The 16,761-nt window shown below is 38.8% G+C and overlaps 1 protein-coding gene across 2 annotated transcripts; it reads left to right on the top strand.

Moving 5' to 3' along the window:
* The first annotated feature begins 8,630 nt into the window (after window positions 1-8,630).
* LOC134289728 (uncharacterized) lies at window positions 8,631-11,724 on the top strand. Of its 2 annotated transcripts, none has more exons than XM_062856114.1 (2): window positions 8,631-8,908; window positions 10,668-11,724. In XM_062856114.1, exon 2 carries the CDS (start codon window positions 11,225-11,227, stop codon window positions 11,669-11,671), a length of 447 nt encoding a protein of 148 aa, XP_062712098.1. In that variant the 5' UTR covers window positions 8,631-8,908; window positions 10,668-11,224; the 3' UTR covers window positions 11,672-11,724. The 2 variants fall into 2 exon arrangements, with proteins under 2 accessions (XP_062712098.1, XP_062712099.1); XM_062856115.1 differs by having other exon boundaries at window positions 10,617-11,724.
* The last annotated feature ends 5,037 nt before the right edge of the window (window positions 11,725-16,761 follow it).

Raw genomic sequence — 16,761 nt, 5'->3', positions numbered from 1 at the left:
GCGAACGCTGCAGTCCTCCTCGATGTGGTACCGGTGTGAAAGGGGTGCTGAAAACCTGAGAGAGAGGAGACAGCTCACTGACAGCCACGATGTTTACATTTCTTCTTCTTACTTGTTTGTACAACTTTGGGCACCGCACAATGGTTTGAAAATATAAAATTGGTCAAAAATGATTTTCATATTGAGTTCGCTGCTACAAACCATGAACAATAGGAGGCAATCAGTGAAGTACTAGATTGAATGTAGTGAGCTGGATTTTTGTATGGCGAGATGATCAATTCTCCATTTCTGCAATGAGATGGTGCAAACAGCGTGGGTTATATGATTTATTGACTAATTTGATGTTGTTTGAGCAAAAGTTTGGATAACTGTGTTGCTGAAGTTGCAGGAAATAGTAGTTTACGCAACAAGGTGCAGAATGACGATTTTTACAGCACGAGTCGTACATTTATCCAACGAGGCTTGCCGAGTTGGATAATTACGACGAGTGCTGGAAAAATCGAGTTCTGCACCGAGTTGCGTACAACGTTTTTTGCAATTTCATAAATTTCCACTTGAGGATAGTTTTAAACAAAACTTTTTTATCAGTGCTGTAATGAACCATTACAGCACTGTTAATTTGGTGTGGGAAAGTAGGCCTTTTCCTGTCAGATTTGCGTGAGGTAAAACAGCCTATTACGATGAGAAATTGCAAAAAAATAATACAACAACACAGTTATTCAAACTTTTGCTCAAACAGCATCAAATTAGCCAATAAATCATATAACCTACGCTGTTTGCACCATTTCATTGCAGAAATGGAGAATTGATCATCTCACCATACAAAAATCCAGCTCACTACTTTCAATCTAGTACTTCACTGATTGCCTCCTATTAATGGATTCGTTGCGTTGGTTTGGGAAAACTGACCATCATTATTTCATCTTTTTTAACCTTCTTCGTGCATTAGCTTGCGCGCACCTCGCTGACCTAGTGCACGTTTAGGGGTCATAATGACCCTAATGCACGAAGAGGGTTAATTACAAAGAACGGAGCCGTATTTTAAAAAGAACTCGAGTTTCCAACCCCTTGCAAGAACCACAAGAATCACGAATTACCATTCGGACAAATTAGCTTCTTTAACAGTATTGAGATAATTCTATATTCAAAATCTGCACGCAAAACTGAGTCAAAATTGTTGGGAGAACCAGCAGCAGCAGCGAAACCCTGGAACACGCACAAGGTGGACCGAATTCTCCAGCGAACGGGACAGATCGGATTTACGGTAGGAAACACTCGCGAGGAATCGAATTCAATTGTAACTTTATTGAATGCACGCGTTTAGAACAATCGGTTGGGAAAGAATGAGAAAAAATATGCTGTGCTGTCATCAGCTCCAATGTTGATAGGGTTGGGCGATACAGAGTAACTTACCAAAAGGGCGTAACTATTGTATTTCCACACTCCTCCTCAATATTACGTCCTTTACCAGATACTCCGAAATCTCTGGAATTCCGTTGGTGTCGTCTCAGGTTAACACCAGCTTGCTTTCGATGGTCTCGATGTATCTCAGGTAGACTGCGACACTTTCCGTAGAACACAGCACGCTTGTCGAAGAACTCCTGCTTATACCGTTTCCGAGACTCGACCTTGAGATCTTCCAGTGCTTCATGCTTGGAACCACCGACCAAGGTCACCTCCTCCTGCTTCAGCACCTCTTCGTGGCCGCCAAAGTGCTGCATCACTTCATTTGCTTGTCCCGATTCTTCTCTTAACACTTCTTTAGTAGGTCCACGCTTGATTCCGGATGTAAGCTCCTCCTCCGGGGAACACTGTACAGCCATCATGGTGCAGTGGCCCATTCGTCGACGCCATTTGGCCCGATGGGAATCCGAACCATTCCACGGCGTAGGGCCACGACACAATTGATACAACCCGCCGATGCGAGCCCCTGTCGCAACGATTCCGTTTCCATCACAAATCTTGCACAAGTCCTTCTCGAACACCACCTTCAAATTCTTCTCCGTTAAACGCCTTACAGAAATCAGGTTCGTCGTAAGACCCGGCACGTACTTCACATCAGACATTTTGATCTTCACCTTCTCGCCATCATCACCTACGCTGTCTAGCACGCCACATCCTTCGCCACGAATCTGGGTTTTCACACCATTCGCCATGGTGATCCACCCACCAGCAAACTCCTGCAGCTTACCAAAGAACGACCTGTCTCCAGTCATGTGCGTGCTCGCGCCGCTGTCGATGACCCACGCAGATGGGTTCATGTCTTCCTCCAATGTGAAGGCAACTTCCCTTCCGAATCCATGAGCAGTCTTAGCTTTGTCCTCTTCCTCGGAACGTTCCGCCTTCTGAGCCTCCAGAAATTTTCTACAGTTCCGGCGCAAGTGGCCTGGCAACTTGCAAAAATAGCATGTTCGGGAATCTTTACCAGTCTTACCTTCAGATGATCGCATCGCCTTCTCTGTCTCCACAGAAGATCCGTCCCTCTCCAGACGTCGGAAGTATTCATCCATGAGCTTGGATTTCACCACATCCATAGAAATGTCGTCATCCGAACGACCATCCAACGCAGATACAATTGCATCGAACGACGGAGGCAGGCTCCGAAGGAGCATGCAAATCTTCGTATCCTTATCGAGCTCCGTGCCAGCAGCATCTAGGCGATCGATCAACTCGTCGACTTCACTCAAATGTCTCTCTAGATTACCGCCCTCCGAAAGATTCACTGAACACAACTTCTTTAAAAGAGATACGCGCACCGACCGACTCGTTTTCTGATGATACGCCTTCAACGAGTTGTACACATCACTGGCGAAAGCACAGTTCTTCACCAGCGGGAGCTGGCAATCATCGAGCAGCAGCACGATTGTTGCCTTGGCCTTGCGGTCATCCTTCTTCCAGTTGTCGCTTCGATCATCTTCATCCGGCACACCATCTTCCACCACGTACCATAAATCTTCCCGGCAAAGTAGCATTTCGACGCGAACCTTCCAGGTCTGCCAATTCTGACCATTCAGTTTCGGGATAGAAAATCTGGCATCGACCATTTTCACAACTTCTCAAATCACTCCGCGAACCAAAACAAAATGTTTATTGCCGGCACCGAACACTAGCCTTCCACCGTATCGATGGTGGGGAATCAGTTCGACATTCACCAACACAAACACCTTCGCGAGTTTTCTACCACTTTTCTCCAACGCTTCAGAACAGTAATGGCGGTTCTGCCTGACCACTCAGAACTTTCTTCACAAACAGCAGCAAGTGGTGGCTTCCCGATAGTCTTCTTCCCTTTCGTCGCACACACTGCGGAACCTTGTCTTTCGCGAGCTTCGCTTTCGCAGCGAAATCAAAAACACCTAACCTCAAACGCACTCGGCCGAACTTTTCAGCATCACGGCACGTCACTCGGTCACTTCCACCGTAATTCGATCGGTTCGGCTGGGCCCAAAACCTGTTGGGAGAACCAGCAGCAGCAGCGAAACCCTGGAACACGCACAAGGTGGACCGAATTCTCCAGCGAACGGGACAGATCGGATTTACGGTAGGAAACACTCGCGAGGAATCGAATTCAATTGTAACTTTATTGAATGCACGCGTTTAGAACAATCGGTTGGGAAAGAATGAGAAAAAATATGCTGTGCTGTCATCAGCTCCAATGTTGATAGGGTTGGGCGATACAGAGTAACTTACCAAAAGGGCGTAACTATTGTATTTCCACAAAAATCAGCCTTTTCATGAATAAAGGTACCTGTGAAATTATTTAAAAATCAATTTAAAGTTTATGTGAGAGCGATTTTTTGAATGACCCTCATCGCATTTTGTACTGGGCGGATCTGTCAACCAGTTGCTCAGCTGTCAAAAGGTGATACGAAAAAAATCTTTTTGAAATTGATTTTAGGTATTAAAATAATGGTCCGAAAATCTGAAAAAAATCATAGAGGCTCAGAAAAAGGTGCTCTTTTGTATGTAACTACCCTGATAAAAAGTATCATAAAAATACGATAAATTTTATTGTTACAACACCATTTTTTCGAAAAATATTCACCATTAAACATATTGTAATTTACACAACACACTCACCATCACCCCTATTGTTCTATACCATTCGGCGAATGGTAAATGGCACTTTTACAATAAAAAAAATGGTGGTCGTTATGTATCTTAACCATAAAATTTTGAGAAAATTTTCATACACTTTTTCGCGAAAAACAATAGAATGTATTGTGTTTTTATGAGACATTTTTAGGGCAATTTTCAAAAGATAACAATATATCTTAATGTTTTTCATTGTTCTTACAATACAGATACAATTAATTGAATGGCGTCAAATGAATCGTTGTTACAATAAAAGTACAATAATATTTGTTGTTATTTCAGGCCAAACATTTCAATAGGTCCTATCTGCATTTGAGAGGCTCTCTTTGTTCTCTTTCTCTTTCAATTATTGCAATGTAATGGTACATTTTTCAACTATTTTTGCAGTACAAATCAAAAGACGATTGTTTTGACCATCGTTCAATGCAAGGAGATAACCAAAATACAAATAAACAGCTGAGATATTAACGAAAGAGAGGGAAACCAAAGAGAGCCTCTCTTCTGCAGATTGGACCTTTAGACATGTTTGGCCTGATTTGTAAGCAGTTTTCGCTTTTGAAAATCTATAGAATTTATATTTCCCGCTAACATTTATATCCAGCATTTACGAGCACTAACGACCGCCAGAATGATATGCACATTTTATGATAAGAATCAAACACTCTGATGTCTGTCTGGTATGTATTGCTTGGCAGCTGGTGATAAGATCTATCTTCAATCTTTTCAAATAACTGCACAATATCACAAGTCAGATCCATACCATAAATCGTTCACAATTCAATCCATTAGTATCTGTAAATGCTGGAGAAAAATGTTACCGAGAAATATGAATTCTTTGGTTTTTCAAAGGCGTTTTCTATAAGTACTTCCTCTGTTATTCATTGAGAGCATCCTTTGCCAACACGGCTTGACGTCTGTCAGTCGTTGAAGTTTTAGCAAATAACATTCGATACCCGAAACATCTACTGTACTCAAATTTAAAACGAAAACTAGAAAAAAATATGTCAAGTGATTTTGTAATTGATTATACAAACATGATCCAAGCAACAATAATATTTATTGTTATTTATTTGTTACGAATTGTTTTTAAGTGTAATTGAGAAATAAACTCTTTTTTAATAAAAAGTCCATGGGAACTTTGCAGGTACTTCTCAACTATGTGAAAACAACTTAAATTATTTTTACTGATAGTAACCTTAAATTAAATAGAACTATTGAAAAACAATCGAATCAATTAGTCTCTAATAAAGCTAATGTTCACTTATTGTACGAACTATATGGGCTTGATTTCTATTGTAAAAAGTAACAATATATCTACTATGTGTTTTATTGTGAACAATTAAACCAATCATATGTTAATAATATTTACCATGTAATGAATGGTCATTTTTTATCCGGGGAAATCGATCATTGTAGATACGCCTGTATGATACTAAACGCGAGATATTATATATATAAAAATGATTTTGAAGTTCCTTTGAGGCAACAAAACTCACGAACGGGTGAACCGTTCAGGATGACTCTTGCATGGTTCGATTCGTATTCATGGCGGCTGTGTTTATAAGTAATAAAAATAACGAAAATCAACTAAGAAAGTAAGAACATTGGTAAAGTACTGATTTTTGATGAACTGGGAAGAAAATCAACATGATCGAAATGAACCAATCTAGAGTGCTGTGCCGCAATGACCTCAACAGTTGTCAAACCACGCCAGCTTGGCAAGACAAAGTTTGCCGGGACAGCTAGTACACTATAAAATACTTAAAGCGTACTTACTTAATTGAGTTATTGTCGATATCTTGACTTTTATGAGTTTCTACAAGCACAAATCAACAAGAACCACAAGAATCACGAATTGCCATTCGGACAAATTAGCTTCTTTAACGGTATTGAGATAATTCTATATTCAAAATCTGCACGCAAAACTGAGTCAAAATCAGCCTTTTCATGAATTAAAGTGCCTATGAAATTATTTAAAAATCAATTTGAAGTTTATATGAGAGCGATTTGTCGAATGACCCTCGTCGCATTTTGTACTGGGCGGATCTATCAACCAGTTGCTCAGCTGTCAACCAGTTGCTCAGCTGTCAAAAGGTGATTCGAAAAAAATCTTTTTGAAATTGATTTTAGGTATTAAAATAATGGTCCGAAAATCTGAAAAAAAAATCATAGAGGCTCAGAAAAAGGCGCTCTTTCGTATAAAACTAAAAAATCAATAAATATATACCGCATTTAGTTCACCACTGGACTGCGCACTGAGTCTTCATAAGTGCGAAAACGTAAATAAAACTGCGCGATTGCATCAAATCAAATTGATGTCTTCGGCGCACTAATTCTTCGATGTATGCTGAATAAGTGCTCTGAAGACACCGAGTCGATTGGATGCAATCGCGCACTTTTATTTGCGTTTTCGCACTCTTGAAAACTAGTGCGATTTTAAAACCCAAATTTGCTTGTGCTATTAATAGTAGTTTACGCAACAAGGTGCAGAATGAAGATTTTTACAGCACGAGTCGTACATTTATCCAACGAGGCTTGCCGAGTTGGATAATTACGACGAGTGCTGGAAAAATCGAGTTCTGCACCGAGTTGCGTACAACGTTTTTTGCAATTTCATAAATTACCGCTTGAGGATAGTTTTTAACAAAATTTTTCATCAAACTGTACACTGATGTTCATAGCCATGTTTAAAAAAGTCTGATCATAACAGGTTCTACTGTGCATTTGTCACATTTTTTCAGAGCTGCGTCCAGAAATCACCAAGAAGTTGATCAAAACTGAAAACAGTGCTGTAATTGTTCATTACGCAACGCAAATCAGTGCTGTAATGAACCATTACAGCACTGCTAATTTGGTGTGGGAAAGTAGGCCTTTTCCTGTCAGATTTGCGTGAGGTAAAATAGCCTATTACGATGAGAAATTGCAAAAAAATTATTTCGCAACGCGTTTAAAATTATTATAAGGTTCAACAAAATCGCTCATTCACTACCAATAGAGCTTGCTGATGTTTATTCACCTCTCTCTTTCAAGCATGCAGGCGGGATAGGATACTGCAAGATGACGTCACGAAGCCCTGCACTGACAGTTCAGCAAGCTTGTTTACATGGACTTTGTCTCGGGCGGAGATCCGGCAAAACTGTTTTTCGATACAATTTCAGTAAAATAGTAATTAGGCGATTGGTTTTGTATTACAGTCCCGATTCGTTCGTTGGCGGCTCGTTAGATGGGCTGTCTCGATAGTTGACTGTTCACTGGTTGGGGCAAAACCCAACTAAAAAGCACTGTCAATGTCAAAATCGATGTCAAAATGAGTTTGACGTCTGACCGCCGTCGCATCGCAGCTCATATATACAGAACGTTTGTGCAAGTATATGAGTGTTTCGTGACGTATTTCTCGTCACTTGCGTGTGTCTACAGCATTTTAATCAGTTGTCAGTTGCCCCAACGAACGAACACGATTCGCTAATCGGGGCGCAGTCGTGACCCAACGAGCGAATCCTCACTGTAGTAGAGTTAGATATAATCGATATATTCGTATCATAATAGTTGCGGGACGTGAAACGTTAAATTAATTTTCGTCGCTCGTTAAAAATTCTAACACCTTGTAAACAAGCTCGCTGAACTGTCATACAAAGTGAGGTTAGATCAGGTGCTTGCAGTACCCTATAGGATTTGTTTTCATCGGGAAACCTTTCCTGATGACAACAAATCAAGCATAATTTTTCAAATCGACGTATCTAACTTTTTCACTGATCTGAGTAAATGCATGGTCAATGTTGACGACCATTTCACTAAAATAGTTTTTTATAAAAAGACTTTTCATAAGTTTTTTCGTGCTTAACATCACCAGGGATATAGCACGCACTAGGTAAGAAACAAAACCTACTCATTCCATATCATTTTCACAATGAATTTTGACAAAAATACACATACACCGGGTTGGTTAGAGATACGTCATGCTAGATACGTCGCTTTTGTATGGTGCCAGTTTGGTGTATCTGTTACTTTTGATTTTGGCTAGATACGTCGTTTGGTTTTCTCATATATCAAAACGGTGTATCTATCAGTAAAGTTGTAAACATCAAAATAGTTAGATACGTCGTTTCGAATAATATGCTTAGTTAAACAAATTAAGCAATAAATCATCAAACAGTGATGTGGATTCTTTAATTTGCTTTATGAATCATGCATGCAGCAGTTAACCCGGATTTGTTTACATTCTCGAGTTACGTCGAATTGAAAAGTTATGCTTGAAATCCTATAGGCCTTTTCATGTGACGTCTTAAATCAGCTGATATTTCGGGCGTTTGACAGTTCTTCTATGAAGATGACACGTTCGTGTTAGCAGCTGTTGTTCAAGCTTTGTAAACAAATGCATGCACGGATCTGTCACATGAAAAGGCCTATTCCGCCTGCATGTTTGAAAGAGAAAGGTGAATAAACGTCAGCAAGCTCTCATATGACAAGCAAAGCATTGTGCTGCATAGGCTTTTCAACTTTTTTTTCGTGACGTTTGGCTGTCATGTCATGAGAAAAAAGCAAAAAAAAATGCAGGTGTTCCACTTCTACTCGTTTGCCAGCTAGCAGTGCTTTTCAGCACCTCGGAATCGCAATATTCGCGCAAGTAAAACGAAAATTTCGTTCCGTCCGTAATCGGTCAGTGCGGTTAGTGCCCTGAAGAATCACAAAAACGCAAAGATTCGCCGAAAAATAGTGTGGAAAATAAATTGTGCAAATTTGAGTGGTGGAGAATCATTCGGTGCTGCTGATAGCGAGCGGTGCAGGCAGTGCAGATTCGAGAGTGCGAAGCGAAAACGTAATAAAAAGAGATGACGCGTTAGAAAATCCCGGATCATTTCTGTCTGTGTAGCGAGGATAATTTATTTTGTGCTAGGTGTTCTGCCAGCGGCGGTTCCTTGCTGCGTGTGTGTTGTCGGGCGGAATTATGTAATTGTGGATAAGTTGGGGCAAAAAATTGGAAGACGAATATGCTGAATATTTCGAAGTAACCGGGAGTGTGGCAAATCGGGGTCGAAAGAATTGATAACGGATGAACGAGTAGGGAATTACGCAGAACCGCGAGGGCAACAAAACACAGTGAAGCGAACTGGGTGGACAGCGACGGAAGGGAAAACGAGCAGGAGCAGCTGCAGTCGTATGCAATCTTTCTCTGTTTTCAGCTGAATCTTTCTCGTCAGTCAGGGGAATCAGTCAGTGTTAGTGTGCCGCCGGTTTGGTTGTGTTTTACGGGCGAATATTCCAAATGCCGCCAAGAAGAAGAGCTGGGGTTCAAAGATTATGCAGTGTTCCATGCTATCTTGCAGTACTTCATAAAAGTCGTGTCATGGGATGTACTGAGGACAGTGGACAGAGGACAGTGGGTTAATCTAAACTAAAAACTTCAAAATTCTAAGAATCGGATATTGAAGCTTCCCTTTTGATGTTTTATGGAGTTCTTACTGTTATTACTTAAGATATTCCTTAATAAAAATTAAATTAAAAAACATCCCTTAAGAATTAGGGAGCGTCCATAAATTACGTCACGCAAAAATTGCCCATTTTCAACCCCCCTTCCCCCCTATGTCACACTTTTTGTATGAGACCTCTGAATTTTTTGTATGGGTTGTCACACTCTACTGAACCCCCCCTCCCCCCTAAAAGCGTGACGTAATTTATGGACGTTCCCTTATTCTCAAATTTTCTCTCTTTGCTGGCTTTATTTCGAGTTTCTTTGGTTATTTTACTAAAAATTACATTAAAATTCCTTTCGCGAGTTACACTTGGCAAATTTTGTAGCCGCATCAGTCGTCTAAACATTTAAGCGGTTTGATTCCCGCTGCAGTCGTGGACAACTTTTCGTCAAACGGCTACAGGGCTATTGGGCCACAGGGTGTTGTCTTGTCCGTTGTCTCGTATTGACGATGTTCAGTATGTGTAGCATCTGGTTGGAACTTTGATTTTTACATTAACATTTACATGTAATTCGTTTAGAATAGTTATGATAATAACTTTGTCTAAAATTATGCGGAAGTTCCGTAAAAATTCTTTTGCTAGACCCTAAATTTCAAGGTTATTGAAATTGAAGAGTTTTATAAGTTTTTGGCAAAGATTTGAAACCTCTTCTAACATTCGACCCTGGAGGATGCCTCGGGTAGCTGTTTAACTTTTGTATTCTTGATATAGTTTATCTTACATGATTCAGTAGAAAGTTTTGCAAAACGTAGAGTAAAATTTCTGGGAACATTTTTTTTTTTGTATAAGTGTACCTAGCAATAATACTCAAATTCTTTTAACTGCATTTTATCGAACATAGCGAAAAATGTGCAGAATAAGTAATTCAATAAATAAAATAACGATTGTTGAAATCAATCGAACATTTGGGATCAATAAAAATGTTTGTTTCAACTATTTTTCAAAATTTCCTATCGTTTTTGTTATGTTATAATTTTCTGTAGCAGATGTTTCGTGGAATTACTTTCTATATTTATTTATTTCGTTATTGTCACTTCTTGTCTGTCCCACAGTAACACCCCACGTCAGAAACGAAAGCATGACAGCATTCATTTACATTATAGGTAGCTATCTAATAAGCAGCAGTCAGTGACAACGGGATTTGCAAGTGTATCAACTTGTCTGCTGCGTACCTTATGATATAACTATTGTGAACTGTTTACCGCTTTGTGAGTCAATAAAGTTGGATTGAAGACGTTGCTGAATGGGAATAAAAGAAGTTCTCTCGGGATAAAAAGTGCCTACCGAAAAAATAAGCAAAAGAAAATGAAGTAAAAAGTGAATGTGAAGTAATCCAGAAAAAGATCACCGAAAAAAAGTTGAAGCAGAGTTTCGGCGCTAGAATGCCGGGGAGAAGCACCGCCAACGTTCGTCAAGATAATGGGATTTTTTGTGAGTCTGTACGTAAACTTGGAGACGAAGCAAACGAAAAGAAACGGTCACAGCATCAGCAGCAGTAATTGCCGTGGCCTTGAAAAGGAACGAGTTTGAATCAAAAAAAAAAAGTTCATTAGCAAGTGCTTCAGAAAGAGAGACGCACGCAGCGTGCTTAGAAGCGGCAGTGATTGATAGTGTCAAACAGTGTGTCATCAAAGTTACGCTTCTAGAGAGTCGCACTTAGATGACGTCGTCATCGAACATTGACTCGCACTTCTCACCGGCTGGTGGTGGAGGTGGCGGTGGTGGTGCATCCGGGTCCAATCAAACGCCCCAGTACCCTTACCAGCAGCAACAGCAGAATCATCTGCCATCACAACACCACAATCATGCCCACCATCCCAATCAACACCTCCAGCATGCGAAAAAGCAATCGTTTCCGATTGTATTGCCACCGATGACCGCCTTGGTAACGCCTGCTACAAACATGGATTCGTTGACGTCACCAATACCGGCGACTGGGCGTACTATTTCGCGCCAGAGGCCAACCGTGGCTCGGGAAGCCGAGGGGAAGGCGACCACTCTGCCGTCCCGGGTATCTCAGCTGTACTACAAGCATGGGCTGTTCTTGTCCAGCTATCCGACCTGTGCGACCAGCATTGCCATAGCCGTCATCATTTTTTGTTGGTGAGTGATGATTCTTTTAATTTTTTTTTAGTCCATCGCTAATTACTAGCTGACATTAATAAATCATATAAACTCCATTACATATTATTATGTTCCTCGGTTCCTCCTTGGTGTGAAGTCTCAAGAAGACTAATGTTGCTTCTTAATTTGTAAAGGGTGTCCCGATTCAAATTTCACCACGGAAAACAGTGCATAATTTTTGACTGCATGTATCAAAATATCTGATTTTTTAACCAGCAACAGTATATTATGTGTAGATGTTGCCATACCAATTTCATCGGTATCGGTTAAGTATTGACGTAAATATCTCCGACGCAAGAATATTAGATTTTTAGAATCTTGTACACTCATTCTGAAAATGTTTTCACTAGAGTTCAAAACGTCTGACTATATGTTTTCAACATAATAAATATTAGATGGTAAAATTTTCATCGAAATCGGTTGAGCGCTTATTTTTATAGACTTCAAAACTCACACTTTTAAGGTCCGTTTGCACTACTTCAACAATAGAACTGTCAATACTGCTGCGATTCTAACAAAATTTTGACAGTGGAGTAATTCTCACTGGGACCGGCTCACTATTTACACCTTGTCTTCAAAAATGTTTTAGACAGCGATTTTCTGAAAGTCCTCGCTAAAAAGGTAAGGAAAATGCATTTAGTTACTCAAAGTGATGGACCCTCCGTTAATTAGAGCCACAGACCCCTCGGTTTTGGTCAAATGGTGGCTCATTCAAACCGTTATAACTCGAAAGTTTTTTCAAAAACCACCTAAAACGAAATGTTGCTGGAAAGAGGAAAGATAGAGCTACTATTTATAATTATAAAAAGTTGCGTCGCCCATATTGATGTTGGCCGCTATGTTGCATTTTTATACTAAAACTTTTTTTTTCATTATGATGGCAACCACCGATTTTCAAAATTTTTGCATCAATTGAAAGCTGAGATATTTATACATAACTTATCAAAAAATTAGAGATGTCTTTTTCTTCTTTCAAAAGTTATCTGCCGTTTGTAAATCAGTCGTCTGGTGGGCGTATCGTAAGCCTCGAAGTGTGGGTTCGTTGCCCGTTTCAGATTTAAACGGAAAATTCATCATTGGGCCACTGGGTGTTCTGTGTGTTGTCCGTTGACTAGTGCATGTAATGTGTTCAGTCTGTATAGCCTCTGGCTGAAGACGGTGTGAATTGTCTTTTTATTCTTTTTTTTGTACAAGATTCCCAAAATCTAAGGGCGCCGTTATAGTTACGCGTGAGAGTGGGAGTGCGCGTGTGCGAAGCCGCAAAGAAGAATATCAACAACAGCAAATCCACGAAAATCCTTTGGAGGCGCACTCTCACTCTCACTTTCACGCGGCACTATGGCAGCGCGGTAAATTTCTCGCGTCGGAGTTATCTCCGAACCGATTCTGATGACATTTTGATGGCATCATCTACACATAATAAACTGTTTCTGGTTGAAAAATCATCATCAATTATCATCAAAGAAACGTTTTCAGTGATTATTTTATGCATAATTTAAACATACGAATATACCTCCCTGGCCTGGTCATGGGGATTGTCGAAACTGAAGTGCAAATTCATTATTACATATTTACAACATACTTATTCTTCAGTGAATATATCACCTTTATAGCACTTCAGTACGCCTCTAACGATCCAGCATGGATTAGTTGTCTTCAGAAAAGGTATCAAATATGAGGCTTTCCACGAAGCAGCACGGAAAAAATCCATTTTTTTTAATTTTGCATTTTTGATTTGCATAAAATTTTGCACAGCTGTTCTAATCAATATGAATAACTATTTTTTCATAATAAAACTTTTTATTGAGTCTCGACTAACTTTCAAATAGGGCCAAATAGGGCAAATGAAAAATCATATCTCTGAAACTGCTTGTTTGATCGGAAAACTGTCTTCGGCAAAGTTGTAGATTAATAAATGGTGGCTCTCAGAAAAATACACATTGAAAAATTTATTTAGTTTTTCTTCTAAAAAAACTGAATTTTGTTACTAAAAATTAAATATCTCAAAAAGTTATTTTTTTACCTTCGTGATATTTTGTTGCGTTGCGTTGCGTTGCGTTGCGTGGTAACGGAGTAATTCGTAGATTGCATACTGAAAGTTGTCATGTTAAAACTTTAATACTCCTATTCTAATTGCTTATGGAATGCTATTTGGGAAGGAACAGCTATCCAATCAGAGGTTGAAGTAAAAAAGACATGAGAATTTCCATTGCCGGCCACGCCCATCTTCTCCGTTACGAGGATAGGAAAGGATGTGATGATATGACACCTACTTTACAAGAGCTCAGCGACTCACCGACACTCCCATAGGTGTCAAGGAGTTGGATATTGGGAATGGGGTGATTTGGGAATCACTATAAGCGAGTGATGCGACAAGATTCAGATTGTGTAAGTGTATTTGAGTTAATCATGTAGATGTCTTTGAGTGAGTGAAAGTGATTTAGTATATTTAAACACCAACGTTGGGAGTGACATGGCTAAGAAATTTTGTCACTCCATGGGCCTTTTTGATTCCGGGATGGGGCACAGGCATTTACACTGTGTCCTGGCTAACAAGCCTAGGCTTAACCGCCATTGATCGGTCTCTGAAACGATAAGAAACACGTTATGTGGATGGGAAAGGATAGTAAGGAAGGGATAACTATTCATCGAGGTGCCAGCGACTCACCGACGCCCTCGAAAATAGAAAGGAAATGGGATTTTGGTACAGGAATGATCAGGAATTCAGTATGACATAGTAATTTGTAGCTTAATATGTTAAAAACGGTCGCTTTAATTGATTGATAATTATATAAAAGACCTCCCCAGAAAGTATGGACGCTGGTATTTCAAAATTATTGGTGACTAGTTTTTTTTAAGGCTACATCCTGTTCGTCAGTCTAACTTCTCTGCATTTGTATAGCAGTTTATGCGATTCCGATAGTTTGTTTCAAAATACATGAACTTACAGGGGAACATCGTCGAAAAAATGTGAACAAACGATGTACAGTGCTTGAGAGGTCACTTAGGAAATGAGCAAAATATGGATGGAATAAGTGAAAAACCGTGCAAGTAGCTAGCAGCAATCACGTTGGAGATAACACGTTTGATCATAAGCAAAAATTGATAAAAAAAATAAAGGTCCTGCTGACTCTCGTTTGACTACAAAGGTTGATGAGCCGGGAAACACTCTTTCTTTCGACGGGGTTTCTTATGGGAGTTTGAGTGAAAAAAAAGCAAAAAATCTTCCCTCTTTCACTTTCTCTTTTTTACCTTCGTGATATTTTGTGAGAATAAAGTTCATTCTGTTAGCTACCATCTGTAGAAATTTCATAATGGTAAAAAAATGTACAAAAAAGTTATGGCACTTTGAACATTTTCGGTTGTGTGTTTTTTGGAGTGTATGACGAATTCACGCAAACTCGCCGTAGGGGTTTGGCAAAACTGTCTCAGAATCCGATGGAATTTCTTAGCTTTAAAGACGTATTTTAAAGCAAGATTGCATACGTTGTTTTTTTATTTACCTAGACTAATATTTGAAAAGGTCTAAAGTAGTTGACCGTTTTTTACTCAATATAACTTAAAAATGACATTACCTACAAAAAAGTTATGTATGGGTGACTTTTAGATAATCATGTGAACTTTTATAACATTGAAAAAGGTCAATACGCTTTAAAAGTAAAAAAAATGCAAATAAGAAAAATTATTTAAATTTGCAAAACATGACATTTTTGTAATTATTGAAAATTTTGCCATATATCGCAAGATGCGCACTTTTGAAGAAAAGCATTTCTGAGGTACCGTGATTTCGGGTGAAATTGATCGACGTGAGGGTCATGTTCATTTGTTAAAAATATTGCTTTAAACTTAAAACAATTTGTAGAAAATGACCATCATCCGGCTAAAGGATTATTGAATGAAGAGTTACATGTTTTACAGTCAATTAGTCACATATTTCTGTATTAAATTCAATATTTTTCGTAATTGCGTGTTTGGCGAACCTCAAATACCCTTTTAAACTTTTGTTACCGTGGCTGTATCGCACATGTAATGAATATTCGAATGGATGCTTTTAGCTGCCAAGTATTTGCTAAACACGATTTCATAATCAAAAATTTTATAAATATTCAAATTTATACATAAAATTGCACTTTTCGGAAGCAATCACTTTTTCAGTATGAAAAGTGCATACTTTAAGGCGTTTTCATGAAATTTATTAAATTTATAACTTGAATAATTAAAAATTGAGAAAACTCGTTAAACTTTTGCGCAGCATTTCGCATTCTGGGGTTGTTAATTCAGGTGGAAAACATATTTTTGGTACATGCAAAGGTATTTCATTTACTGATCAATTTCATCCCGAAAGCAAAATTATTGATTTTTTATTTTAAATGATATTTACCTATTGCAATAAAATGATTTGTAGTAAAAGTTTCAATCTCGTTGACTGATGAGAATCGTGGTCGTACTTGTTTATTGCTATGAGTTTGACTTTCTTTGGGTGATCGACTGTACGTTGGATGATATCTTCAATTGGCAATTCAGTCTAATTTGGTCAATCAAAAAGAACTATATGTTTTCTTAACCCGACGTTTCGGTCCTTATTGGACTTTTTCAAGGATTCTGTAATGTTTGAGTTTGACCATATCGCTGCATTCGAAATCACGGTAGCATTAGTAGAACATTTTTGACAGCTCCTCCCCTCTTAAAGTATATTCTCCTATACCTAATAGAAGGCTCCTAGCAATATCATAAACTTCCTCTAAAATGCTACGTCTTTAATGAACGGTTCCAAACAACAAATACTTCATGCCATCATTTTGCGTGTTTCTCTTCGGTAGAAAACAAAAGATTTTATCCAGGGCGTTTTTTACAGATATTAAATTAAACATAGCTCCATATGTTTAAATCACAAGTCTATCTAATGCAAAGTATTTATTTTATTCTCTTATGAATTAGAGAACTTTTAAGTTGAAATTCGACTTCTGGTTGATGTTCTGAATTTCTGTGTAACAAATCAGGTGTTCTGGTTCAAAAGAGAATCCTAAATTATATTCTTTGTATTGAATAGATTTATAATTGAAACATGCATTA

This window comes from Aedes albopictus, chromosome 3, assembly GCF_035046485.1.
Source record: "Aedes albopictus strain Foshan chromosome 3, AalbF5, whole genome shotgun sequence".
In the NCBI taxonomy this organism is placed as follows: domain Eukaryota; kingdom Metazoa; phylum Arthropoda; class Insecta; order Diptera; family Culicidae; genus Aedes; species Aedes albopictus.
Note: the sequence above shows the minus strand (reverse complement) of the source record. Positions and strands in the feature narration are given on the sequence as shown.

Bases quoted from the DNA above. Each gene is read 5' to 3' on its own strand.
- LOC134289728 (XM_062856114.1), top strand. From the start codon at position 11,225: ATGACGTCGTCATCGAACATTGACTCGCACTTCTCACCGGCTGGTGGT.